We start from the raw sequence: 27,697 nt of genomic DNA, 5'->3' as shown, positions 1-27,697 counted from the left end.
GGAGGATGAACTGCTTAATTTTATGCACTCACCACTGAGAAAACTTTGCCTAGTCACATGCCTTCAGCAGCCCTGCGCATAAAGCTGTAGCTCCTCTGTAGTTTTTCATTGTGCTTACTAAGCCGCTTGCCCTGATGGATTTGCTTCTGCCTGTAACAGAACAAGGCTCACAGAAAAAGTATGGCTGCACATGCATTATTGAATATTTCAGACATTTATTAATAGATATGTATGTTATAGTTCTCCTCTGTACTTTCTGTCAGAGTGCATTAGAAAGATGGGTTGCAGAGGGATTTGTTCTTTGCAGAACTCAGTGTGTTTGTAAAATGGGGAATACACATTAGGGTGTATGCATGCATGTAGGTATGTGTAATCTGAATATACTCATTCAGTATATATGCTGTTTTTATTTTTAGCCTTACTCAAGGGTGAGAAGGGCAAATCAGTTAGCGAAACACTCAAACATAAGCCTTCTGTCCTTAGAGATGTTCTTTGCTACTCATCAGCAGCAGGGTCCATCAAGCCACTGCTGTTCCAGCTGCAGCAGTCTGCTGTTTGGAGCAATCTAGGGCACTGAGGAGAATAAAAAGAGAGAAAAAGAAACCATTGAGCAGGGGAGCTTTCTAGGAATGAAAGCCTAACATGAAACAATAGGGTGTGCTTCTGGGAGGTTATTGTCCATCCCTTAAAGAAGCATTTGAAACATTCAGAGGCACAACAAACCATGCTGTTGGTTATTTGATGCTGTGAGAAAAAAGCATTTAAAATGGCATTCCTGTGTGGTCAACAGGGGCTAAATATGGTTGAGTCAGGAAATGTGATTGCAAGGATTAGTCTCCATGTTGGAACAATTTTTATAGTAGGGGTGCTGAGAGCTGTTGAACCAAACTGGAAACCTTGTATATAATGGAAACCACTTGAAAAAAGAGGGGGTGCTGCAGCACAGCCTCCCGCCTTTTCCCCCTCCCTCCGCACCTGTAGTTCCAGCACTTATGCTCCACATAAGTACACATTGCTTAACAGTGTAATTTTCTTGCCTGCATAAGAATCACATGGTCCTGGTCCAGCCCTCTTGAATTGCACATGGTGTTACTCCAATTAAGCGAGTATCCAGTAAATGCGTAATTCCGGTATCTGCACACAAAAAAACCCAACCAAATAAAGCTTTCCCATGTTTTATTCATTTTGGACAACTGAACACTAAACACTGCTGAATTTGTCACTGCCCATTAGTTCTCTCCCTCCCCTCTGCCCCCGAACAGCTGTTACTACCATATATGTGATATACTGTAAGACAGGAAGACATCAGTGGGTCACTTAGAAAATGGGGATACAACATAAAAAGTGTCACTGTGTTGGCAAAAAGCAAGTACAATATAGGAATAGCCTGATTGTTGTTTTGTGGATGAGTGATACTAAGATTTTGTTATAGATATTGTTAGTAAAAGTTGCAGACAGGTCAAAGGCAATAAAGAAAAATTTACGGAAGACGTGACGTGTTTGACTTTTACTAAAACTATCCATGACAAAATGGGGACTTCCAGGGTTCCCCCATAACCAGCCGCTGTGGGGGCCCCATCTGGGAGTTCTGGAGCCTCGTCACCCATTGGGTTTTGGAACTCCAAAGCTCCCTACTGTCTGCAGCTCAGAGCTGCAAGGGGTCTCTGCTGCCCACAGTAGCTGGGAGTGCTGGGGTACCCCTGCTGCCTGCAGCTGCTAGAGACTGGGGGAGGCACCTCAGGCAGTGGGGTTTCCCCACAGCTTGTCTTCACCATAGGTCACTCTGAAGTCACAGAGATCTCTGAAAGTCATGGATTCTGCAACCTCTGTGACTAAATTGTAGCCTTATAGATGAGGCACTGGATGTAGACTAAGGAGATCTAGGTGCTGTTCTCAGTTCTGTTACAGCCTTCCTCTCCAGGCCTCTGTTCCCATCTGTGGAATTGGAGTCATAAGACTTCCCTAGCTCACCATGGTGTTTTGAAAATAGTCATTAATAATTCTGAGATATTCAGTTACTATGGTGATGAGGCCATATACAAGTACCTCGGTAGAAATTATAGCTCTTCTTACACAGGCATGTCATAGAGTGGAGAGAGCACTTGGTGGACAGGCATAAGCTGCCCAGATACCTGAAAGTCTACTAGTATTCTAGATGTGTTAAGAAATAAGAACCGCTATATTCGGTCAGGCCAAACGTCCACCTGGCCTAGTATCCTGTCTTCTGACAGTGGCCAGTGCCAGGTGTCCCTGGGGAAATGAACAGAACAGGTAATCATCAAGTGATTCATCCCCTGTTGCCATTCCCAGCCTTGACAAACAGAGGCTAGGGAGTATTCCCACCCATCCTGGCTAATAGCCATAGATGGACCTCTTCTTCATGACTTTATCTAGCTCTTTTTCTAACCCTGTTCAAATCCTGGCTTTCACAACATCCTCTGGCAGGGAGTTCCACAGGTCGAGTGTGTTGTGTGAATAAATACTTCCTTTTGTTTATTTTAAGCCTGCTATCTATTAATTTAATTTGGTGACCATAATTCTTGTATTATGGGAAGGAGCAAATAACTTTTCCTTAATTACTTTCTCCACACCAGACCTCTATCATGCCCCACCTTAGCTGTCTCTTTTCCAAGCTGAAAATTCCAAGTCCTGTTAACATCTTCTCATATGGCAGCTGTACCATCCTCTTAATCATTGTTGTTGCCCTTTTCTGAACCTTTTCCAATTCCAATATATCTTTTTTGAGATGAGGCAACTACATCTGCATGAAGTATTCAAGATGCAGGAGTACCATGGCTTTATATGGAAACACTATATTTTCTGTCTTATTATGTACCCCTTTTTTTATTGATTCCCAACATTCTGTTTTCTTTTTTGACTGGAGCTACATATTGAGTGGATGTTTTCAGAGGACAATCCACAATGACTCCCTTGTTTTCTTTCTTGAGTGGTAACAACTAATTTAAATCACATAATTGTATATGTACAATTGGGAGTATGTTTTCCAATGTGCATTACTTTGCATTTATCCACAATTAATTTCATCTGCCATTTTGTTGTCTAGTCACCCAGTTTTGAGAGATCCTTTTGTAACTTTTTGCAGTCTGCCTAGGATTTACCTATCTTGAGTAGTTTTGTATCATCTGCAAATTTTGCCACCTGTTTACCTCTTTCTCCAGATCACTTATGAATAAGTTGAATAGGATAGGTCCCAGTACAGACCCCTGTGGGATACCACTAGTTACCTCTCTTCATTCTGAAAACTGACCATTTGTTTCTACCCTTTGTTTCCTGTCTTTTAGCCAATTACCAAGCCATGAGAGGACCTTCCCTCTTATCCCATGACAGCTTACTTTACTTAAGAGCCTTTGGTGAGGGATCTCGTCAGAGACTTTCTGGAAATCAAAGTATACTATATCCCCCTTGTCCATATGTTTGTTGTTTCCCTCAAATAATTCTAGTAGATTAGTAAGGCATGATTTCCCTTTACAGTAACCATGTTGACTCTTCCCCCAACAAATTAGGTTTATCTGTGTGTCTAACAATTCTGTTCTTTACTATAGTTTCAACCAGGTTGCCTGGTACTGAAACTAGGTCAGTAATTGCCAGGATCACCTCTGGAGCCCTTTTAAAAACATTGGTGTCACATTAGCTATCTTCTCTGATGGCACCATCAAAATTGTTGTCTTTTATATGATCTACGGCCATGTAAGAGCATTCTTGTTTCACAGCTCCCAGCAGCTTTTCTGCCTCATGGCTGCTTCTTTCTCTGGGTCTCTATCATTTATTGGGTAATCCTGGGCAGGCATCCATGTTCCAAAAGGAAGGAGAGCAGCACTTACAGAAAAGGCTATCATGAAACATAAGAAATTGCTGATACATTACACACAACATGGGACATTTACAGCAGACAAGAGATTGTAAATTTGTAGCATTGTAGGCTTCAAACTCTCCCCCCTCCCACTGGATGTAACAGCAAAGACCCAAGTACTTAAGGGAAAAATCATTTGAGACATTCAAGGCTAAAAATAAAATTCATGCCAGACTGAGCACTTTCCTTGATGAAACATTTATGCTCTAATATGCATGAGGTTGAATGTGTTTCCAGATTGTCTTGTATTTGAGAGGAACTGGACCTTCTCTGCATTAATTTTCTGCATTTCTTAGAATAATTTGCATAGAAATTTTTCAGACAGTAACTTACCATTGACCCATGCAACAGGCATGGAAGAGTATGATCAGACAGAAGCTGCTGCTAATGATCCTTGCTAGCTGCAGACAGATGTCTGCTAAACTGGGTCAATATATAGGCTTGTTGTTACATTGAACTGAACAAGAAATATGCTGCCTTTATTAATGGAAAAGGACTTGAAAAAGTATACTTGCTAAAATGAAAGGGCAGCTCTTGAATACAGGGCAGCAATAGAGATAAAGGACCTCCCAACCGCAACCCCACATATCTGACTATTGTGCATTTCCGGAGCACCTGGCCACCATACACAGTATAATAGTGAAACAGTTTTTGGTCTGGGCTTTTTTTTGTGCAGCCTTCACACACTCTCCATTCTTTCTGGCTTCTTAACAATGACGGGCAGATCTGAGAGTCATTATCGTTAGAGCCTCTCAGAAGAGGAGCTCTGCTCCAGACTCTAGAATAGGCTTACTCAATAGTCTGATCCTTTTCGACTTTTCCTTTTGCAGTGTATATAATTTAAGAAGGATTTGTCAGCCTCCTTGGTTTTGTTTCTCTTATGCAGTGATTCGTTGTGTTACAGCTCTGAGCTTTCTAATCCTCAGCATATAGGCTCCCCCGTCTCATACTGCAAAAATCCCCTCTTGAATCTGCCCCTTTTCACATCTTGCAACAAATAATGCCTTCTCTCCCAATCAGAAAGCATGTGAAATTATTTCCCTGATACCCAATTATAATTATTATCCTCACCATCATCAAAAACATAAACAATAACTAGAAGGTTAAGAATATGAAGGAGAGTGGGAAGGCAAGTGAGAGTGTCAGGGAAAACCCCTGGATCTATCAAAATAAATAGAGCAGAAAACTTTCTTGCTTGGCCTTTATGTTGTTATTAATAGAACAAACACGCTTGAGTGCACTAAGCTGTGCTACCTTCAAGCATCCATACACAGCTCAACCACATTATGATTTTGAAAATCAAAAGGAGGAGGAGGCTGGAAGTGAGTGGAGAGGGGAAGTGAAGGGCCTATGAAAGCTTTGGTTACACCTCCATTTAGAAAATTGCAAAATCTGCTGAAGAGAATAGCCATTAATGTTTGTGTGTTTTTCTCAGATTGACATGAAACCAACCAATATTACATAACCAGTATCTAATGGTGACTGCATTAAATAGGGGTCCTTTTTCCCATCCCACAAGAGATAAAACAATTACAGTGATTCATGGGTGAAATAAATGTGATTGTTTGCATGAGCCTCTTTTCACAGAGTCATAGTTTTTAATGCCAAAAGGGACCATTAGATCATCTAGTCTGACTACCTGCATAATACCAGGCAAAAAGAAAAATCTGTTTATGGTAACAGCCCCATGATCTTTAACTACTACTGTTTACTTTAGTACAGACAATAGGTTCAGCTCTGAGCAGAAACTGAGACATTTGCTGCCTCAAAAAGCTTACAGCAAAATGCCCCAATTCTGCAGTTGCACCCGCTAGCTTGGACTTGCAGCCTTTGTACTCAGCTTCTAGTCAATGAGTCAGCCAATGGACATAAGGGTCTGTGCTAACCAGTGGGACCGACAGACTGGTCAGGCCCCTAGGTCAGTTTCACACTCCTAGAAGGAACAGGGCCTCAGGCAGAAGGGGAGGGGCTAGGTCAGCCTTTTGAATCACTGGGCCCCAGAACAGTTGCCGTCTTCCCTCATCCCAGCCCCATTGGTGGGCCTACTGCTAACAGATGTGTTTGTGGGACCAGAGCCCAAAATACCCCTTCTCCAAAGAATGGGGTTGAAAAGAGAGATGTACTGGGAAACTCAGGAACTTTTTAATGTTATGAAATCATTTCTGGGGGCATTCTGCAAAAGCTATGATTTATGTATCTAGCCTATTGAGCTAGATCCTCAGCGAGGATACATCAAAATGGCTCCAGTGAAACCAGTGAAGATACATTGCCACCAGCTGAAAATGTGGTGCAGTATGTTTTAAGCTTTTTAGCTTCATATCCTTTGAGAATGAACTATGTGATTATTCTTTACTGTAGTGCTATATTTAGTTTGCATAGGTTTACCTAATAGAGAATAATTATTGTGGAAGGGCTAGCTGGATAGGGAAAGAGTGCAGGCAATTGGCATGTAAAGTACCATGAATGCCTAGAGCATTGGACAATTAATACGTAACACCATTGTACTAAAAGCATTTTTATTTTTTAAAACCTTCTTAAAACACATTTAACCAAACCCAGCTAATCTTATTTCTATAATTTTCCACTGAAGCTGATGTAATTAAATGTACATGAACATTTCATTTGATGGTAAAACTCTGTTTCTTTACGACCACCACATACAGAGAGCTGAAGATCAGGCAGCTCTTCTTGGGATGGGAAGGGGTGACTTATGCGTGCCATTTTATTTGTGTCTCCACTCATACCATCTGTGATAACGAACATCCTCTATTCTCAGGGCTATAAAGAATGTTTAACATAATTACCATGATTGCCAATATGCATATATTTTTCCCCCATGAATAATTCCACAAGTAAGCCTTGAGTGGTGGATAGGACAATGGACTGAGTTTTAAGAAACCTGATTCCAATTCCCAGCTCAGTCATAGCCCTTCTTCATGACCTTGAGGAAGTCACTAATCCGTCCCATGTCTCTGTTCTCCTTCTGTAAAATGGGGCTAAGGCGTCCTTACCTCAAAGCGGTAAAATCCATTAGACATTGTGAGTAGTTCAGATTCTTCTGTGATGAGAGCCATACAAGTAGATAGAGAAGCCACCAAAGGTTGCATATTCATTCCATTGATATTTATTATTTATAATGGAATAAGTATGGCTTCAGAACAAATACTTAAAGGCAATTTTCAACCCCCCCGTAAATCCACCAGCAACATATATGCTCATTCTCAGTCCCATAGGGTATGTCTACACTACAGCGTTATTTTGAAATAAGCTATTTCGAAATAGTTAATTCGAAATAGCTTATTTTGAAATAACGCGTTTATACACAAAATGCATTTCAAAATAGCGTTTTTCTATTTTGAAATAGCACGTCCACACTGAGTGGATGTTGAATCACATTTAAGGCTGATTGGAATCAGTTCCAGCAGGGTATAAGGTCAGACATTGCCTTGTGACCAGGGCGGCCAGCAGGGCACCCGAGGAAGGGCTGGAGGTCCCCTATTTCGAAATAAGCGTCTACACAGGGCTTATTTCGAAATCATAATTTCAAAATTGGCACTATTCCTCGTGGAATGAAGTTTACCAATTTCAAAATAAGCCCTCCACTATTTTGAATTAATTTCGAAATAACGGAATGGCTATGTAGATGGTAGGAAAGTTATTTCAAAATAACTTTGCTGTGTAGACATACCCATATAGTATATTGCATTGGGATGTTGCAATACATAGTGACAAAAACTACCGGAAACCATGGGAAATCTTGCTTTGTGAAAATGAATATTAAACCAGTGATGGGAAAATCCCACAATGGTCACATTTTAGGATAAGTGTCCTAAAGCTTAGGCATTTGCCTAGACTTCAAGAGGCCCCTCACCATGCCCTACGATCTTCCCCATAACTGACACTCCTGCTTGCAGATTTGAGTGTCATCACTGAGGGAGTTTAGTTTGCCAACTTTTCTTGTGGCTTTTTTTTTTCAACAACTTTTGTGCAGCTTTTTTAAAATTTATTATTTGTGCTCAACAGAATTTTCTCCTGGCGTTTTTTTTTTTTTTTTTTGTGGGGGGGAGGGGTTGGTATTTTTTGTGAAACCATCTGGCAACCCTATTCTGAGGTGTTCCTGAGTTCGATAAAAAGGAGCTCAAAGAACTTTGGGCCCTTAGCTAGCTCATCAGTCCCCACTCAATGCTATCACTGAGCAACTGAATGACTGGCTGGATTGCTTTGTTGCCTCGGCTGTGTTTTGGGAATTACTTCCCTCTCAAGAAATGTGGGGAAATGATCTGGTTCCCTGTGAGGTGGCAGCATTGTGATCACTGAACTAGAGCATTTGCCTGAGAGGGTTTTGTGTTACTGTTCGGTTACAAAAAGATTAGAGGAAAGGAGGAAAAAATTGTAATGCATTTATGATTATGGGTACTATCTAGATCTGTCCAGACTCTGAGCCCACTGTTAGTAGGACTTCATGGCTCCATATTTGTGAAGTGAAAACCACGCCCCACCCCATCACACGCACACTTATTGAGAGCACTGTGACCTCTACTCTGTGACCAGAGTCATTACTATGACTCCTTAGTTTTCCGGGAGAAACCGGAGATAATTGAGTAACTGCCAAAGAGAAATAACCAGAAAGTCTAGACCTTTTGAAGGCTATTAGTGTTAGAGCTTATTTTAAAAAGCAATAAAGAGAGAGGGATTTGAAAATATTTTTTTCTTTTTTCATATTAGTTGTTAAATATAGTGATACAAAGTTTGGCCACTACAGACCTGCGGAATTCATTTTTTGCTTACTTATTTATTTTGCCCGTGTAAAACTAGTGACAATACACTAAAGTTGAACTTGCCTCCCCTGGGCCTGCCTGCTGCTGAGAAATTCTGGCTTTCCTTAATGTGTAGCTAGTTCATGTAACTTTCAGAGGAAGTCCTCTGAGATTGTTGGGCAGAGAAATTGAAGTTTTTAGTCCCTCAAAAGCCAAGTTCTGTTTAAAAAGTGCCTTTTCTGGAATGTAGCATTTGAATTTGCTTAACAAACACATCCAGTAGTCTGTCTTCATGCACTGAAATGCAGTGAGAAAATAACCAGTATTGCAAGATCGTAGACTGCATATTACAGTGAGACAGCATAGTCTAGTAGTTAGGGTATGTCTACACTACCACCCTAGTTCGAAGTAGGGTGGTAATGTAGGCAACCGGAGTTGCAAATGAAGCCCGGGATTTGAATTTCCTGAGCTTCATTTGCATAAAGCCGGGCGCCGCCATTTTTAAATGTCCGCTAGTGCGGACTCCGTGCCCGTGGCTACACACGGCACGGACTAGGTAGTTCGGACTAGGCTTCCTAGACCAAACTACCGTTACTCCTCGTGAAACGAGGAGTAACGGTAGTTCGGACTAGGAAGCCTAGTCCGAACTACCTAATCCGTGCCGCGTGTAGCCGCGCAGCACGGAGTCCGCACTAGTGGACATTTAAAAATGGCGGCGCCCAGCTTTATGCAAATGAAGCCCGGGAAATTCAAATCCCGGGCTTCATTTGCAACTCCGGTTGCCTACATTACCACCCTACTTCGAACTAGGGTGGTAGTGTAGACTTACCCTTAGAGATCTAGCTGGTGCATTCTGTTCGCCACTCTGCTGCTGGTTCAATAGGTGACCTTGAGCACATTACTTGGCCTCATTGTGCCTTGGTTTTGCCATTTGAAAGTGAAAATGATAATGATTTTTACTCTTAAATATCTAACATAGATCTAGCATATATATATTCACAAATAGCTAGCATATATAACAGAGATATCATATATAGATAATGATATAGTACTCATTTTTTTCTATAAAGCCCTGTGCGAGTACAGAGGAAATGTGCTATATAAATGCTAAGTGGTGGTATTACATACAAAAAGATTGAAAGAATAATGGTTCATATCACTGGGTGGAAGGAGAGATGCCCTCCCTTTATAGCAGTAATGTACCTTCCAAATAGGAAGCCTAGCTTGTTGTTTCAGATAAGCTGTATATAACAGTGGGTAAATGTCCTATTGTCTTGTTTTTTATGCTTTAGCTGTCTCTAACCTGGATGCAGAGAGTAAACTGAGTGTGTACTACCGAGCACCTTGGCATCAGCAAAGAAATATTTTCCTCCCCTCAACCAGACCGCCCTGTGTGGAGGAGCTGCATCACCACGCCAAACAGAACCTGCGAGCCTTGCGTAGAGGTAACCACTTTCACAGTCCTCACTTACTTTACCCACACTATGGGCTTAATCCAGAACTCTCTGAGGTGTATGGAAAGACTCCCAATCATTAGGCTTTGGATGAGGCCTTTGGTGAATAAAGATAAAAAATAGGAAGCAGTACTAAGCAGGTTTTGTCCCTTGTTTTGCTGCTTTTTTTATCTAGAAAAGATCTAAAATATTTTATTATTTTTAAGTTTTCTTTCTGCTTTTTCTAATGTTAGAAATATTGGGACTGTCATGTCTTCTGGGGTTGTTCTTTTCTGGGGGATGATTTTTTGGGCATACCAGAGCTGTCTATGTGGGCTCCCACTCTTAAGCTGAATGGAGAGAAGCCGTGAATTTTAATAAAGATGTCTTTTCTCCCAAGTTTTAAATGGTCACAAAATAGACAGAAAAACTCTGAGGTTTTTATAAACAGATTTTCCTTTCCTGTCCACTGCAGGAAAGTGAAATGTATTGTTTGCATCGATCTTAGGTAACAAATATGAGATAACAAATACAAGGAACTGTCCCAGACTGTGGTGTCAATAGAGGAGTTTTTGGAACAAATTGATAAATTAAACAGTAGCTATTAAATTAAACAGGACCACATGGTACTCGCCCAAGAATTCTGAAGGAACTCAAATATGAAATTGCAGAACTATCTACTGTGGTACGTAACTATTGCTTACTTCTGTACCAGATGACTGGTAGATAGCTAAAGTGAGGCTGATTTTATAAAAGGTATCAGAGGAAAGTCTGGCAATTCTAAGCCTGTAAACCTAATTTCACTGGCAGGTAACCTGGTGGAAACTAGAGTAAAAGAACAGAATTATCAGACACATAAATGAACATGATCTGTTAGGGGAGAATCACTGCAACTTTTGAAAGGGGGAAATCATGCTGCATGAAAAAGTCTGTGAGTTTTCACAGCGGTCATGGAAACCAAGGTTACTCACCTTATGCAAAAGCGACAAGGAGTCCTGTGACACCTTACAGACTAACAGATGTATTGGAGCATAAGCTTTCATGGGCAAAAACCCACTTCGTCAGATGCATGTCCAAAGTGAGTCTTTGCCCACAAAAGCTTATGCTCCAATACATCTGGTAGTCTATAAGGTGCCACAGGACTCCTCACCGCTTTTGCAGATCCAGATTAACACGACTACCCCTCTGATCCTTGTCACCTTATGGAGTAAATAGTGTTGTTTGAGATGGTGTCATCGTGGATGCTCCACACTTAGTCTTGGTGCTGTCCTGGCGCCTGGATTGGAGCTTGCCTGTATTTTTCCCAAAACCACATGCAAATGCATTCAAGGCTTCCATGCATACACTCAATGTCAGGCAAGCACGGTCATTTTAACTGCAAAGAACTAGGCCCTTCAGGCAAACACTTCACCTCTTCTGCGCATTCATTGACCAAGTTAAAGGACAACCCATATCAAAACAAAGGCTGTCCAACGTGCCAGTGAAGGGCATTTGCAAGGCGGCTACTTGGGCATCACAACTTACCTGATGTTGCCCTTTGCTAAGCACTATGCACCTTCTTATGGGATCGACACGTCACTGGGCTCCGCAGTTCTATCATAGGCCTTCGCAATATTCCGAAGCCCCAGCCACCACAGGCCAAAACTGCTTGTTAATCACCAAGCATGGAGCATCCACAGTGCTCTCTTGAAGAAGAAACGAAGGTTACTTGCCTTGTGCAGTAACTGGAGTTCTTTGAGATGGCGTCCTCGTGGTTGTTCCATGACCCACCCTCTCCCCTCTTCTTTGGATCTGGAGGACTTCCAAGGTAGAGAAGGAACTGGAGGGCCCAGGCCACACATGCATGGTGCCTACTGGCACCCAACCTTCTGAATGACTTTGGCAAGAAGTAGTGTCGGATAAAAGGCGTAAGCAGGCTTGTGATTCCATGGAATGAGGAAGGCGTCTCCAAGTGATCCTGTCCCAATGCCTGCTCAGGAGCAAAACTGTGTGCATTTGGTTGTGTAGTGTTGAGCACCCATCTGTGATGCTGAGGGAAATGTCTGCTTAGAGAGTCCGCCATTACATTGGTGACACCTGGTATATGAACTGCAGACAGGTGGATGTTGTGCTTGATGCAAAAATTCCACAGTTTTATGGCCTCGGTGCACAGGGATCGAGATCTGGCTCCCCCTTGTCTGTTGATATAGAATACAGAGGACACAGACATGTTTGTTGGCAATAGAAGGCAGGAGATGCCTGCAAGCAGTGTTCCCTCTAAGGTGCATGCCTGTGCGGCCACGCACAAAAAATTATAAGCCCGCCCACCTCCTTCATAGAGTCGTGCAGTTGCATTCACCTTCCTGCTGGACCTGGAAAGTATGTAGTGTGGCTGTTCCCACAGCCTGGGGGGCAGGTGGGCGGCTGCCGCCAGGATGCAGCCATGTTGGTGGTGGGGGCTTCCGCAGGGGCCACAGACATGTTGGGGGATGGGCAGATGGCTGCCTCTGGGACCGAGGCTGAGGCCGCATGGGGGGGTGGGCAGCTGCTGCTGAGGCCAGGGCCACACTTGGGAGTGAGAGGCTGCCTCCAGGGCCAAGGCCATGTTGGGTGTGGCACAAGAGCTAACAGTAATCGAGCTGTTCAAATGCAAGTGATAGTCCATGCTAGGTATAATACTGCTTCATCATAGTATTCTTTGGGCTAACTACAGCTCTGATACATAGTACTCATTATTTCAAAACTCTGTTTATTGAAATGTGATTTGCTTGGCTTAGTGTTATTTGGCTGTGTTACTGGCCCCTGCTGAAGGAAAGATAGCGGATGATGTGATCTAATAGTATAATGCGGCTCAGCAGCTCACTGTACTATGAAGTTCTACAATATATCAACCCGCTCATCATTTTACATTACTGGTGTTCTCAAAAATATGGTGGGTATGTAAGCCCCATACAATCTATTTTGCAGGAATCCTGACAGTCTACACTCACTCCACAGAGTTGCCTTCCTGGATCTTGTCAATGAGAGGAAGTGATCCAAGTGGCTGTTTTAGAACATTTAAAGGCTTCATTTTCGCTTCAAACAGCTTTGTTGAACACAGTGATCAAAAAACTGTTTGAAGCAAAAAATGGAACTTTTAAAGCTGCTAAAGTGGCCATAGAGAAGAATGTATGCAACCAGTTTGGTGTGTTGATTAGTTGTGGTATGAGCTGAAAACTTCCTGAAAAGTTTTGCATCATCTTCAGGCATTATTTTTGACTGCTGGAAATTTTACATTTTCAGCTTCTTTTTTTAATAGTGAAGTTAGTTAATTCTAATGAAAACAAAATAAATAGCCTGCACATCTTTTGCAACTTTCACCCATTTAAAAAATCAATATCTCTACCTCTATAGTGTTTAGTATGCAGAAAGGAATATTATGGGACAAATTAAACACTGGTACTAACTTCACAGATATCAGTCGTATTACATCTTGGATGAATTTGCATTTATATCTCCAGTTTAAAAAGCAGTGAAAGCCAATAAAGAAATAATCTGCAATTTATGAGTCTGTCATCCAGATTTTACCTTACTTGTCTTTAATTTGCTTACATGGCTATTAGACAGGAGTATGGCAACTGAATAGGAGAAAGGGAATACTCTTGGATCATTGAATCTAAAGGTCCCTGTTATGATGAGCAGGGAGGGACTACACACATAAAGACAAAAGGGGAAAATGTGAGACAAATTTACATTTAATTTGGGATGGTATCTTTTTAAGAGATCATGCTTTTAGATTTATCTTGCGTCATGCAAGGTGGATAATAAAACTTATCATCCATTGAAGCTGGGCAGGAAATGGGTTTTGTGTCCCATGAAAATTTGAAGCACCTGAAAAGTTCTTGTTCCAAATCAGGATGCAAATAGAAATCTCAAATTTCTCAAGCCAAAAATCTAGGTGGGAACCCAACCTGAGTCAATTGAAACTTTTGTTTTTATGATTTCCCAATGTTTTGTTTTGATCATTTTTTTAAACTGTTTTACTATATTTCACTTTAAAATTGAAACAAAAAGTTGTTCTGTACCAGAAAATTGGAGTTTTGTAAAGGTCAAAAGAACATTTTGATAATTTCAAAAAAATTTCATAATTTTTGAAATTGAAAAATTACTTGAAAATTACTTGAAACTGAACCTTTCCTGCAACAAATGAACAATATTTCATCACAAAGTTCCTCACCCATTCTGCCATTCATGATTTGATTCTGGATGAGGCCTCTGACTTTCCATATATAAGATATTTGTTAAAAACTTGGGTGCCATGATGGCACATATCTGAACAAGTGCACATGACCTCAATATTGGTGCACAAGACAAAACTTATTCCACTACTGGATGGAAAATCTTAGAGGGAACACTGCCTGCAAGCATTGCACAAGGCATGCAATTCCAGCAGATTTATGTGTAAGGACATCTCTTTCTTGGGTTGACCAGAATCCCTGTGCGGTCTTGTCTTGGTAATGAGTGCAGCATCTGTTGTAATTGTGCACGAGGGGGAATGTTGGAGAAATGGAACCCCCATGTAAAGATTGGTAGTTTGGTCCCCCAGAGGAAGTGTCTTGACCTCGTGAGGTATGGTAAACTGGAGTGAGAAGGGAAGCCCTAAAGGCCTTTATAACATGGAAAATCAAACCTGTAGGCAGCGCATATGGAGTTGGGCATGTGATACTATAACCACCACTGGACAGATTTGAACTGGGATCTCTGGAGCTTAGTGTAGGAGCCTCTTTATAGCTCAAGCTGTAGAGGCTCTTACACCAGTGTTTCTGAAAGTGTACTGCAGAAACACTCTTAGAAACACTTTAACTGGCTGCCTTAGTTGTTTATGTACTGGCGCTGCAGGCACGGAGACTCGCGGCTCCCATTGGCTCAGTTTCATCCTTTGTAGCCAAGGGGAGCCATGGAAAGTGGTGGCCTGGCCCACCAAGTGAATTTGAACCTGTGACCTCTGGAGCTTATTATAGGAGCTCATACAGCTTGAGCTAAAAGCCAGTTGGCTTTCAGGTTAGGCTGTAGAGCTCCCTTGTTCTTATCTCTTGATGTAAGTGGTTTAAGTGCCACTACATGGAACAGTGAACCACACTAGGGGTACGTCTAAACTACATGCCTCTGTCGGCAGAGGCATGTAGATTTGTTTGTTCAGCAAAGGCAAATGAAGCCGCGATTTAAATGATCGCGGCTTCATTTACATTTACATGGCTGCCACGCTGAGCCGACAAACAGCTGATCAGCTGTTTGTCGGCTCGCGCGCTAGTCTGGACGTTCCCCCTGTCGACATCAAAGCCCTTTGTCGGCAGCCCCGGTAAACCTCATTCCACGAGGAATAACGGGGCTGCCGACAAAGGGATTTGATGTCGACAGGGGGAACGTCCAGACTAGCGCGCGAGCCGACAAACAGCTGATCAGCTGTTTGTCGGCTCAGCGCGGCAGCCATGTAAATGTAAATGAAGCCGCGATCATTTAAATCACGGCTTCATTTGCCTTTGCCTATCTGTCTAATCTACATGCCTCTGCCGACAGAGGCATGTAGTCTAGACACAGCCTAGGTGTGTGGATTACAATACCATGAAGGTCGTAGCTGCCATGTGGTCAAGAAGTTGTAGGCAGTGCTTGGCTGTAGTGCATGTAGAGAAATAAATTATTGTAGCCAGTGTTTGAATGGCAAGGAATCTTACAGAAGGCAGTAAACATTTCCTACCTACCTCATGAAACAGAAGAACCAGAGGTCACTTAGTGAAATTTATAGGCAATAGATTTAAAACAAATAATGGGAAGTACTTCTTCACACAATGCACAGTCAGCCTTTCAACTCATTGCCAGAGGATGGTATGAAGGCCAAAATATTAGTGGGTTCAAAAAAGAACTAGGTAAGTTCACGGAGGATAGGTACATCAATGGCCATTAGCCAAGATGGTCCAATACAAAATCCCATGCTCTGAGTTGACCCTAAACTGCTGTCTGCCAGACGCTGGGACATGATGACTGGGGATAGAATACTCAGTAAATTGCCATGTTTTTCTCCCTTCCCTCCAAGGCATCAGGCATTGGCCACTGTGAAAGAACAGAATACTGGGCTAGATGGACCATTGGTCTGACCTGGTAGAGGTGTTCTGCTTATTTTTATATTCGAAATTTCACAAAAAAATAATAGTTTCTTCTTATGTCATTCATCCTGAAAATATTCATTAACAGCAGTCCTTAGCTGAAGCAGATTTGCATCAATAGCAATAATTCCCTTAGTCATGTATTATTAATAATGATAATAATTGATTGATCAGATCTGTAAAGCCCATATTAACTGAGTAAAATATTACAATTAATTACCATATTTTGATCTCTGCATTTTTTTAACTCTGACTCATACTGTGGGTGCAGCTTGTCTTAATAGTACTACAAAGAGCCATAAAAAGGAATTATAATCAGAGTAGTATTAAAATTAGAACAGAACTTGGGTCTCCCCCCCACCCCCATTAGCCAATCAGCATAGCAAGTGTCCTAACATTAGAATAATCTGCTTCTGCCATCTTGTGGACAGGAGAAATTCTAACAACCAAAGCATAAAGGCAGTGGAGAGAAATGGGTAATGGTATTAAACAAATTGTGCTTTGACAGTTTACCATCCTCAGTATTTATTATTCACTTCTCAGTTTCACAGACAGTTGGTCATACATTGGTATATTTAATTTTCTGTGTATTTTTATTTTGTAAAATGCAACCATATTCTGAAAAATGTACCTAAAAGTGGGATCATGTAGTTCCAGGAATATTCTCTTTCACTTCCTATATCAAACTTCCATTATTTACAAGTAAAAAGATATTTTAACAGTCCATGATTCCAATTCAATGTTAGATCAGGAAAAAAAAGTTTTCTCTTGCCTCATTCATTAAATGCCAGTAACACACAAGAATGTGCTGTTGGTACTTAGCTGACAATGTTGTTAAGGATGCATTTGGTGAAAAAGAATCCAGCTTTTGTTTCCATTGGTTCTGCATGCTAACAGTAATGAAACTATTTCTACTTTGGCATCAAGAACAAAGGGAGAGAAAAGACACAACCATTCTCCCACCTCACACTGACTCTCAGAAGATTTTGAAGTTTGGGGATGGATTGATGCTAGAAGAGACTTCAGTACTAAGAGCTTTCTAGGCAACTCCAGAGAGCTTGAAATTTTCTTGGAACTGAGAAAAACTAATATGACTGGTGCTTTGAAGACAAACACCGCAGCTCAGGGAGAAGTCTGCCTCAGCATCCATCTCCTGGGTGCAGATCAAGCGGTCCGGATCTGATGAAGCTGTGGAGCCAGGGAATGAAATCTGAGCAAGGAATATTCTTTTTTATATCTCCTTTTGCACTTATTGGTAGACTCTATACCAGGGCCACTCAACATGCGGCCAGCAGCCCATTTGTTTGCGGCTCACAGCGCAGTTTGAGTTTACGTGGGGCTCAACACGTGGCCCGCGGGTGGGATGCTTTGTATTCATACCGTCAGTGTGTAAGAAGCAATTTGCATATATTTGCATGTATATGCAACCACACTTAAGTTGCGGCCCACGGCATGTGCTGAGTATCATTGTGGTCCCCAGGGTTTCCAAAGTAGAGTAGCTCTGTTCTATACTATATTATACCTTGTATACTATATTATACCTATACTAACATTATAACTTGGGTCTATGGCATCTCAATTTTGGCCTCACTAGTATTTGGGATGTACTTTAAGTCCCATTCTGGGAGCCCTCAAGCTCATTAACCTCTTCTAGAAGACAGAACCTTCCAATGGCCTGTGAACCAAATGGATACCCTTCTTGGACATTTGTGTTATGGGGTGGGAGATATCAATCATGAATCAACCTTATCCTTACAGTGCATGTAATACTTAGTTTATGGAAGCCTTTCAGAATTGCATTCAGTCTTCAAAGGGACCACATCTGCATGTTATCCTCCATGGACTTGCCTGTTAATCTTTTCCTCTTTTGATTTTGGTTGTGGGGTGATTTAAGACTAAAACAACTTTCAGATTTTGGGGTGATTACAATAACGTGTGGGTTTTTTTCCACCAGATACTTAGAATCCTTAATCTTTGAGCCTCCTGTTCTCGGTTTTTCTTTGTTTCTTCTTAACTTTCTGTCAGAGATTAAAATAAATCTTCATGTTTATAAACAACCTTTCTCTTTATCAGCGGTCAGATCATCTTCAATAATCATTATCTGGATTTTAATTGTGTTTCTAGGGAAGCAGTCTCCTGATGTGATATGCATTATAGGGGCTAGATGTATTGAGTACCCCAGAAAGGTTTCTATTATTGCATTGTAAAAATCATAGAAATGTTGGACTGGAAGGGACCTTGAAAGGTCAAATCAAGTCCCTTGAATTGAGGAAGAACTTAGATCTAGACTGTCATGGGTAGGTGTTTACCTAATCTGTACTTTGAAACCTCCCATGAGAGAGATTCCACAACCTACGTTTGTAATTAGATACAGAACTTCACTACCTATGGAGTTTGGAAGTTCTTCCTAATGTCTAACCCAAATCTCCCTTGCTGCAATTTAAGGCCATTACTTCTTGTCCTGTTCTCAGTGATTAAGGAGAACTATTTATCATTTTCTTCTTTATAAAAGTCTTCTGTGTACTTGAAGATTGTTATCATGTTCCCATTCAGTCTTCTTCAGACTAAACAAACCCAGTTTTTTTCAGTCTGTCATGTTTTCTAAACTTTTAATCATTTTTTAAACTCTTCACTGGACTTTCTCCAAACTTATCCATGTTTCCCAAACTGTGGAGCCTAGAATTGGACACAGTATTCCAGTAGAGGCCTTATCAGTGCTGAATAGAGTGAAATAATTACTTCTCATGTCTTCTTTATAACACCCCTGCTGATACATCCCAGAATGATGTGTGCTTTTTGTGCAACAGTTTTACACTCTCAACTCATATTTCATTTATGATCTACTATTGCCCTGAAATCCTTTTCTGCAGTACTCCTTTTTAGGTAGTCATTTCCCATTATATATTTGTCTAATTGATTATTCCTTCCAAAGTGAATTACTTTTTTCTCCAGTTTGTCAAGATCATTTTGAATTCTGATCCTGTAGTCCAAAGTGCTTGCAACCCCTCCCAACTTGGTATATTTTGCATAATTTATAAATGTACTTTCTCTACCATTATCCAAACCATTTACAAAGATTTGAATAGAACCAGGACCAATCTCTTAGTTAGGATTTGAGTTGCTGATGTTCTAAACAATATATGATTGATGTTGTTTAAAGGTGAAGTGAGCCAATTTTGGGTTTCAGTTTTGTAAAACCTCATCAGTCAAAAAGGTTTGGATAAGAGGTATTTTGCCTTGGAAGGGGATTTAACTGGGGTATATGGGGAATTTTGTACATATTTAGTAACAATTACATTTATAATAAAAAAAAAAGTTGCCCTGTATTCGTGTTCTTTCTTTCAACCAACTCTTGTCTTTTCTCTGCTATTGTAGCTCTCACTTGCAGTACCATGAGAATACAAGCTATTTGGGGAATACTATGTCTTCCTCGGTTCTTGGAAAACACCATCCATAGTTTGGGTGCTATTGCAGAAATAATAATTAATAATAATGAAGAAGGCTTGTCTGAATCTTTGCTAGATGATTAAACTTATTTATATCCGTCTAAATCTCAATAAGGAGATTTTTGTTTAATGCATCAATTGGAAAAACTGATGTCTAGTTTCTCCTTTTCCAAAACAGAACAACGAAACCGAGGTGATAACAGAGAGCAGAAAGTTCCAGGGCTCATCTCTGTGGTGGCTCCCCCATTTCCTCCCTTCCCAGCAATCTACAGTCAAAAGAGGAAAGAGATAAAGGACCGGCACTTGCTAAGAGTAAGCTTTTCCTGCACACTGAAGTTATAACTTATTATTGGACCTAATATAATGATGTTGTTGATTAGGACCTCTATCATCATACTTAATCATTACACTGTGGATTTGTATGATTACAATACAGCTGGCATCAGTCTCTGCCCAATCAGTAACAAAACACAGACTGATTTCCAGTAAAGATATTGTGGGTTACATTTTGAAGACCCCATTAGGAGAAAAATGGGCACTTGAGAGTTTATCCCTTACAGAGGTGTCACAATACCTTCAGGTGTCATTCTTAAATAATGTCTAAGCAAGATGTAGTACTTCCAAGAGGGAATTTGTTATAATTTGAGTCTTGCAAATATCATTGTCAAGAGCCAAGAAGTCTATGATTTCAAATAATGATTGCAGATAGTGATACCACTCTACTACCCAAGATACCAGCTGTTATATTCATGCTCATCAATCTCCAGTTGCTTTTATTGGTAATGGACTCTGCTCTTTCATTGTACAGTACTGTATATTTAGATACTTTATTGTATCATCGACTTCTTTATTGTGACTAGCTGAACAGCCAAACAAATAAAAATGGCAGTGCAATCAATTAAGTTGACTTTAGGTACCCAAGTTTGAGCATTTAGATCACACATTGCTTTAATGTTTATAAGTTCAAACTGGTGTCTTGGCATTCTTAAACGGTCTGTGTAGTGTTTGGTACAGAATAGTTAGAACAACCCAGTAGTAAATTAAGGGTGATATTTGATAAGAGAAAAAACTAGAAAACAAAACATAATGTGAGATCATCAATTTTCAATTTTTTTAGGTGTCTAGAGCATGATATGTTCAAAATTCATCTTAATGTCTAAACTTTCCACCAAGCAGAAGTCTAAATACCACTTATTCTTCCCCTTCTGCCTTTGGTGAAAACAAAAACAATTTAGGAAAGACACAGAGTTGACAGAGCAAGGGGATTATTCCTCAGACATGTTCCCATGACAACCTTGCATATAACACCTCTCACTACAGCCATTGAAAACTGAGATGCTATGTCACTGTGACTGCAATTAAGACTTTTGTTTCACATTCTTTAATCTTTTCTTCTTTTTTTCTGGTGCCTCACTCAGTCTAGTGAAGCGTGAAGCTCCCAAAGTTCAGAATTTGAGTTCAGAATCTTGATTCTGCAAAATTGGTCTGTTTTCTGAAGTCGCTTTCCTCATCCTTAGACAAGATGTCATCTGGAACAAGTAATGAATGGAAATGACCCACCACATTACTTATTCCATCTCCCTTCCATTTTAGAAGTATTCCCCGTGGTATGTTCCCCAGGGCTTTGTCTACACCAGTTTTAAATGATTCAATGGGAAACTCAACAAAACACACCAAGTTTCACACAGTTTTGTGTTTAAGCCATGTGAAACCTCAGAGAAATACTAATGGGCCTGAAGGATTTTAATTAATTGCACTGTGTACTTCCTAAGCAGAAATAGCATCTACCATTTGTCTAAAAACCCCTCCCTATACTATTAAATCTGCAGATTGAATATGTAAAGCAATGTATAAACACTAAGTGTGGTATATATAGACCGGTGTGATAGGATTATTATTATGTGATTTCCTCTGTTAGAACACCATGTGTGGTATGACTTCTGTCAGAAAACAAATCTTATTTTTGTATTTACCTTGTCAAAACACTGAAGCATTACATTAATCATTAAAGGATTGTCAACATTTTAGCAGATCACACTTGTAATGTTCCAAACTAAAATAAACACCCACAAGCAGATAAAACAAAAACGTGTGAAAACATATGGAAATGCGAATTGTGAGAGTAGGCAGGCAAGCAAGATCGTGGTTTAGAGCAGAAAAATGGGAGAAAATAGCATAGTAAGAACTATTTTTTTCTTTTTACCTATATTGCCTGATTACATGAAAAGATACTGTGCAGTTACAGAATATTAATTTCTAAATATTGTAAACAACCCTTTGTTCAAACCACTGATCTTTTACTAGCACTTTTTTTCCTCTTCCCAACAATGCTAATTATTCCGTCAATTAAATCAGTAACTTTGCTATGGCTACATGGGACAAACAAATGATTTGTTCTGTTTTCTTAAAATTCTGTTAAAAGGAAGAATAACATTATTTAGCACTTACACCATGCTTTACATTTCCAGAGCATTCAACAAAAGTGAGTGAATTCATCCTTGCCATTTGTTGCCTGTGAGATAGAAAAGTAGCAGTCTTTCCATTTTACAAATGTGGAATCTAAGATGGCAATTAAGTGAGTCACCCAGTGCCACAGGACAAAGGCAGTGTTAGAAACAGAATTAGCACTCAGAGATCCTGGTTTTAGCACTAGGTTCAAACTTCTGGTTCACACTTCTACAGTTCATTTTCTCACTAGGTTTTTGATTTTGTATTTAAAATTATGGAGTCCTATTATTGAAGAATTACATAGTCATTTTGATAGAAGTAGGCCAAGACAAATTATATACACATTTTAAATGGGATTTAAGTGTTGTTTTGACTACATTGGAGTGAATTTCAGCTTTTTAAAATGTTATTCATAAAATCATCCTGACAGTAAGTTTCCAGCATGCTCTTTCTTTTTGACCTGTCCAGTGGTACTGAAATCAGGAGCTATAAACAATACTTAATCCCTTTTGTTTGCCTTTTTTGTTAGCTCTTGCCGATAGGGAGTTGTTAACGTTTTTGGAATTATAAACTGTGGCATTGGTCACATTACTGTCATAGCTTTGTCAGCACTTTCTCTCTTTGCAGGGGTTTGGGAATCAGCTATCAAGATTTCTGGCAGCCTGGCATTAAGCATGTGCAATTTAAATGAATCTTTGAACTAATTTTGAGAAAATATAAATTTTTAACCATTTCTACGTTAATTAAATATACAGAGAAAAAAGTTTTCTGCTCTTGAACTTTTCTGCACTCATTAAGCAGCTTTGAATACAGGAACACAAATAAGTTGTTTGCTCTTGGTTTATATTTTTCCTATATTTTTGCTAAGTGCAGTCACTTATTTTGAGATGCTAACATTTCCTGGAACACTTTCATTTCAATTGAGGCATGCTTGGTGCATAATGTAGCATGGACACTGCTTTTTTCACAAGCCTTGCCTTACTACAGTAAAACTATGCCTTACTACAGTATGCCTTACTACAGTAAAACTACTACAGCCAAGACTGTGTCTCGACTGGCAAGTTTTTCCGGAAAATCAGCAGCTTTTCCGGAAAAACTTGCCAGCTGTCTACACTGGCCACTTGAATTTCCGGAAAAGCACTGACGATCTCATGTAAAATCATCAGTGCTTTTCCGGAAATACTATGCTGCTCCCGTTCAGGCAAAAGTCTTTTCCCGAAAGACTTTTGCGCAAAAGGGCCACTGTAGACAGCACAGTACTGTTTTCCGCAAAAAAGCTCCAATCGCGAAAATGGCGATTGGGGCTTTTTTGCGGAAAAGCGTGTCTAGATTGGCCACGGACGCTTTTCCGCAAAAAGTGCTTTTGCGGAATAGCATCTTGCCAATCTAGACGCGCTTTTCCGAAAATGCTTTTAACGGAAAAGTTTTCCATTAAAAGCATTTTCGGAAAATCATGCCAGTGTAGATGTAGCCCAATAGTCCGGCATCCAGTTGTCCAGCACTCCTGATAGGCCGGCATCAACTGGAAACTGGAACGGCTCAGGTCAGCCGCTCTCACGGCCGGGCCACTGTGAGCCGCATGCGCGTTCACGGCCTGCGCCGTTCCGCTCATGGTCCCCAGTGCACACAGTGTCCAGCTTGCACGTGCTAGCAGCCAGCCGCTGACTACAGGCAGCTGCTTCGGGACCCGAACATAAGGTTGGGGAAGAAGGGGAATTGAGTGACAGCAGGGAGGGAAGGTGTTTGGCTCTGGGGAAGGGAAGGGGAGGAGAGGGGGATTGGGTTGCGCATGGCGTCCCAGCCAGCTCATTGAAAAGCCGGCTGATCAGCGCACGTACTCCAGCGCCTGGAGGAAGACGCATGGCTGTACTGGCAGCTCCGGGACCTGAGCATAAGGTTGGGGGAAGGAGGATTGGGTTGGGGGTATGCCCCCTTATAGTACCTCCTGGTACTCCGGCATATCTGATAATCCAGCACCAGCTAGGTCCCAGAGGTGCCGGATTATCAGAAGTCTACTGTATTTGCAAGTCATAAATGACACTGGAGCCCATACTCTCGGGAGGAGAAAAGGGGGAATAAAATAGTGGTTTTCCACTCACTAGAGCCCAGCTACATTTCCTATCTCTCATCCAAATGCTGGAGCAGGAAATGTATTGAGTTGGTCTATGAATTGTCAATGTGGCAAGTGCATGACTACAGGTGGTTCTCATAGTCACTTGCATTGATTAGTTTTAAGGTTTGTTATGTTATACTGCACAATAGTGGTTAACCTAAAAAAGATGCTGAAAACAGGATGATGTATCTGTGCAACTAAGATTTTTTTACATGGATAGACTGATATTTCAAAGACTTGGCACATTAACAATTATAGCAAGTAAGTCCTTTGGTGCCTTAGAAATTAACAAAAATCTATAGAATCATGAGCTTTTGTGGGTAAAACCCACTTCATCAGATGAGTTGAAGAGTTGCATTGAAGATGATGGGATCTCTCATAAAAGTAATGATACTCACGTGTCAGTGTTTGCATCGTAAATCCCTAAGTAATTAATTACAGGCAGTCCCCGGGTTACGTACAAGATAGGGACTGTAGGTTTGTTCTTAAGTTGAATCTGTATGTAAGTCGGAACTGGCGTCCAGATTCAGTCGCTGCTGAAACTGATCAGTTTCAACAGCGGCTGAATCTGGACGCCAGTTCTGACTTACATACAGATTCAACTTAAGAACCCCTGCAGACCAGGGGGACGGGGAGCAAAGCAGAGCAAAGCCGTGGAGCACGCGGACAGCTGACAGCCCAGACGCGTCTGGGCTGTCCGCTGCCCGCGTGTTCCGCCGCTTTGCTTCCTCTCCCTGGTCTGCTGGAGACCAGGGAGAGGGAGGGCCCCGTTCGTAACTGCGGATCCGACATAAGTCGGATCCGCGTAACTCGGGGACTGCCTGTACACACTAAACTGGAATGGCTTCAGAAGAATCTTTCTAGTGTAATGCAGAAAAATACCTTCAAAATTCTGAATTTATATTTAACAGTTGACTGTAGTGCTTGGAAAACCGCCTGATGCAAAATGCTCTGAAAACCCAGAATGGTCCTGGGAGTTTAATATGACTTCATAACTAATTTTACTAATTTCCCAAGACAGCTAGAACTGGTCTTTTGAGTTTGAGAGATTTTTTAGAGCTACTCAACCTTCCAGTTATGACTTATTTAAATAATGACACTTTGTTCTTTCTTAACATTATCCTACCTTTTTTCATAATGGAGTGAGATAAGGACAGATTGGAATTGATACTCTCATCAATCTTTGACTTTCTTAGCTTTTGTTGGTGGTGGTCACGATTGCAATTTAATTGCTTTATTTGAAGACAGTAAAATTTAAATTTAGGACAGTTCATCTGTTGCTAGGTACTGAGCTACGACCTGGGAGATCTTAGTTCAATACCCTGTTCTGCAACAGATTTGCTATGTAATCTTGGACAAATCAGTGTCTTTCCACTGACTTCATTGAATTTGGATCAGGCCTATAATCGCTCTCTGCCTCAATCTCCATTTGTAAAATTGGTATACTTACTTGCTTCCTGCCTTTGTCTTTTCTATTTGGAATGTAAGATTTTAGGGGCTGGTACCATCTGTTACTATGGCTGTTTAATACAGCAGGATGCATTTCTCAGTTGGTACTTCTAAGTGGTAAATAGATAAAAATAGCAAGAACTATAATAAAATAATTATATTAAGGTATATACCAACCATTCAAGACACAGAGATTCACCTGTAGGTGGTCATAACGTTAAGATTTTATTAAGGCTCCCCCCTTGCAAAGTATTCAGCACCTGGCAGGAGTGAGCCTAAAAGAAGTAATGTTTGAAAAAGACAGTGTTTGATCTGTCTGAATATGCAGAATGGAGAGGGAACTTAATGATGTTAATAGATGCCAGTTTGACAGCCTGTCTAAAAATCTGTATTTAGCCACAACACAGACAAAACACCAACAGCAACAGTGTTCCTCAAATTGCCCCACCAAAGTGCCTCACTCTTACCTGGAATTGAATGAATAGTTTGTCTCATGCAAACTCAGTTCTTGGCCTCAGTGCTAAAAACTGCCACCACTCATGGCTTTGTTTTTGTGATGGAGTCTGTTGGGAACTGAAATGGGATCACTGATCAGTCATCAGATGGCAAATATTTTCAATCACTGCCAACTGGCTGGATTTTAACTAGTCATCCAGGCAGGGCCTTGACTAAGAAAAAAGATGGGTTCTTAACTGAAATGCTAACTTGAGGTAAAAGCCTAGTGAATTCAAGGCAGTCTGTAGTTTTCACATGAGTTGACAAATGGATTTAAGATTGTCTTCCCATAGTCTTTCACACAATCTGCTGACTTGTGTGCAAATTATAAACTGCCTTATCTTTGCTGAGATTTAACTTGAATTAGCTAACTTGCATTAAGAACACACCTTTTTTTTCCCCTAAAGGGAAGGTCTGAGAGTGGAAAAGCCGATGTTTTAATAATTCTATCTTTTAACAAGTTTTTCTTCAGCCATTTATTATTTTTTTCCATCTTCATTGATTTTTAAATACCCAGTATTGTGGAGGTAGTCATACCAAAGTTTGTCTTTAAAGTTGTATTTCAATGAAGATCTTTTATGTTCTCTCATCATTGGACAATCCTAACATTTTTGCCAGTAGGATTCTGGCTGCACAAAGCACTTCTAATGTAGATTATGGCCTCTTACTTATTATGTCATTCAGAAATCCTGTAACATCTCTGTGCGCACCGAATGCCTTTACCAGTGCAGATAATTTTAGACTATTATATGAATACAATGTTATTCTTTTATTGGCGTTTTATGGCTGCTTTTAGCATTGGAGTACAGTGTCTTCATTTTTTTAAATCCACTTAGGAATATTCAAAAACATGTCATTCTTGGAAAGTAATTCAGACATTCTACAGTCTACATTGAGCAACAAAGCATTATTAACGATTTAAAGAAAAACACTCCCCATCAATCAAGTGATTTTAGCCTCTCTTCCACTATCCCATATAGGATTGCATTTTCTAGGCTCCATTTGTACATTGAGTTCTGAGAATGCTGGTAATGGTAGCTGGCTAGCAAAGCAAAATCTACTATTAGATAAACTAGTTTTTGTTGCTGTGGTACCTAGAAAATCATCATTAATGTATCCCATTTCTTGAGAGGGTCTGTATTTTGAAAGGGATCCCCCTCCACTTTTGAGCAAATAAAAACTATTTTACATAGTAGTAGTGATGTCAAGGGGACACAAATGGCACATTTGAAGATATTGTGGCCTTTGAGAGAAGCTTGGGAAACAGGAAGACCATACCAGTAGTCACTGCCTAATTCTGGGAACACTGGGCTAGTACAGATACTACTCACGCCTTTGTAGGATAGAGCATATGCTCCCATTTCGCTGAGGCCATTTTCTCTACCTAATTTGTGGCCAGAGTCCCAATCTTATTCCTTTTGAGGAGACAGGTGCTGGTTGGCACACTAAGATGGAGCAGCCCTTGCATTCATTTTCATAGAGCAGAGGCATGAAGTTGGAGAGAAGGAATCCCCATGCTCTTTCCTCTCCCTTGTACACCTCTGCACTGACAGGCCCCATGTAGCT

The 27,697-nt window shown here is 40.6% G+C and overlaps 1 protein-coding gene across 3 annotated transcripts in view; it reads left to right on the top strand.

Moving 5' to 3' along the window:
- Positions 1–27,697, top strand: part of NHS (NHS actin remodeling regulator) — a 364,610-nt gene that overhangs the window by 312,606 nt on the left and 24,307 nt on the right. For all 3 annotated transcript variants that reach the window (XM_075914037.2, XM_075914029.2, XM_006113361.5), the window contains exons 2-3: positions 9,921–10,073; positions 19,805–19,938. In XM_075914037.2, the coding sequence (XP_075770152.2) occupies positions 9,921–10,073; positions 19,805–19,938 (287 nt within the window). The remainder of the gene's footprint in view (positions 1–9,920; positions 10,074–19,804; positions 19,939–27,697) is intronic.

The sequence above is a fragment of the Pelodiscus sinensis genome, chromosome 1 (genome assembly GCF_052426305.1).
Source record: "Pelodiscus sinensis isolate ZL-2025 chromosome 1, ASM5242630v1, whole genome shotgun sequence".
In the NCBI taxonomy this organism is placed as follows: Eukaryota; Metazoa; Chordata; order Testudines; family Trionychidae; genus Pelodiscus; species Pelodiscus sinensis.
The sequence above is the reverse complement of the archived record's forward strand: the minus strand, read 5'-3'. Positions and strand labels throughout refer to the sequence as shown.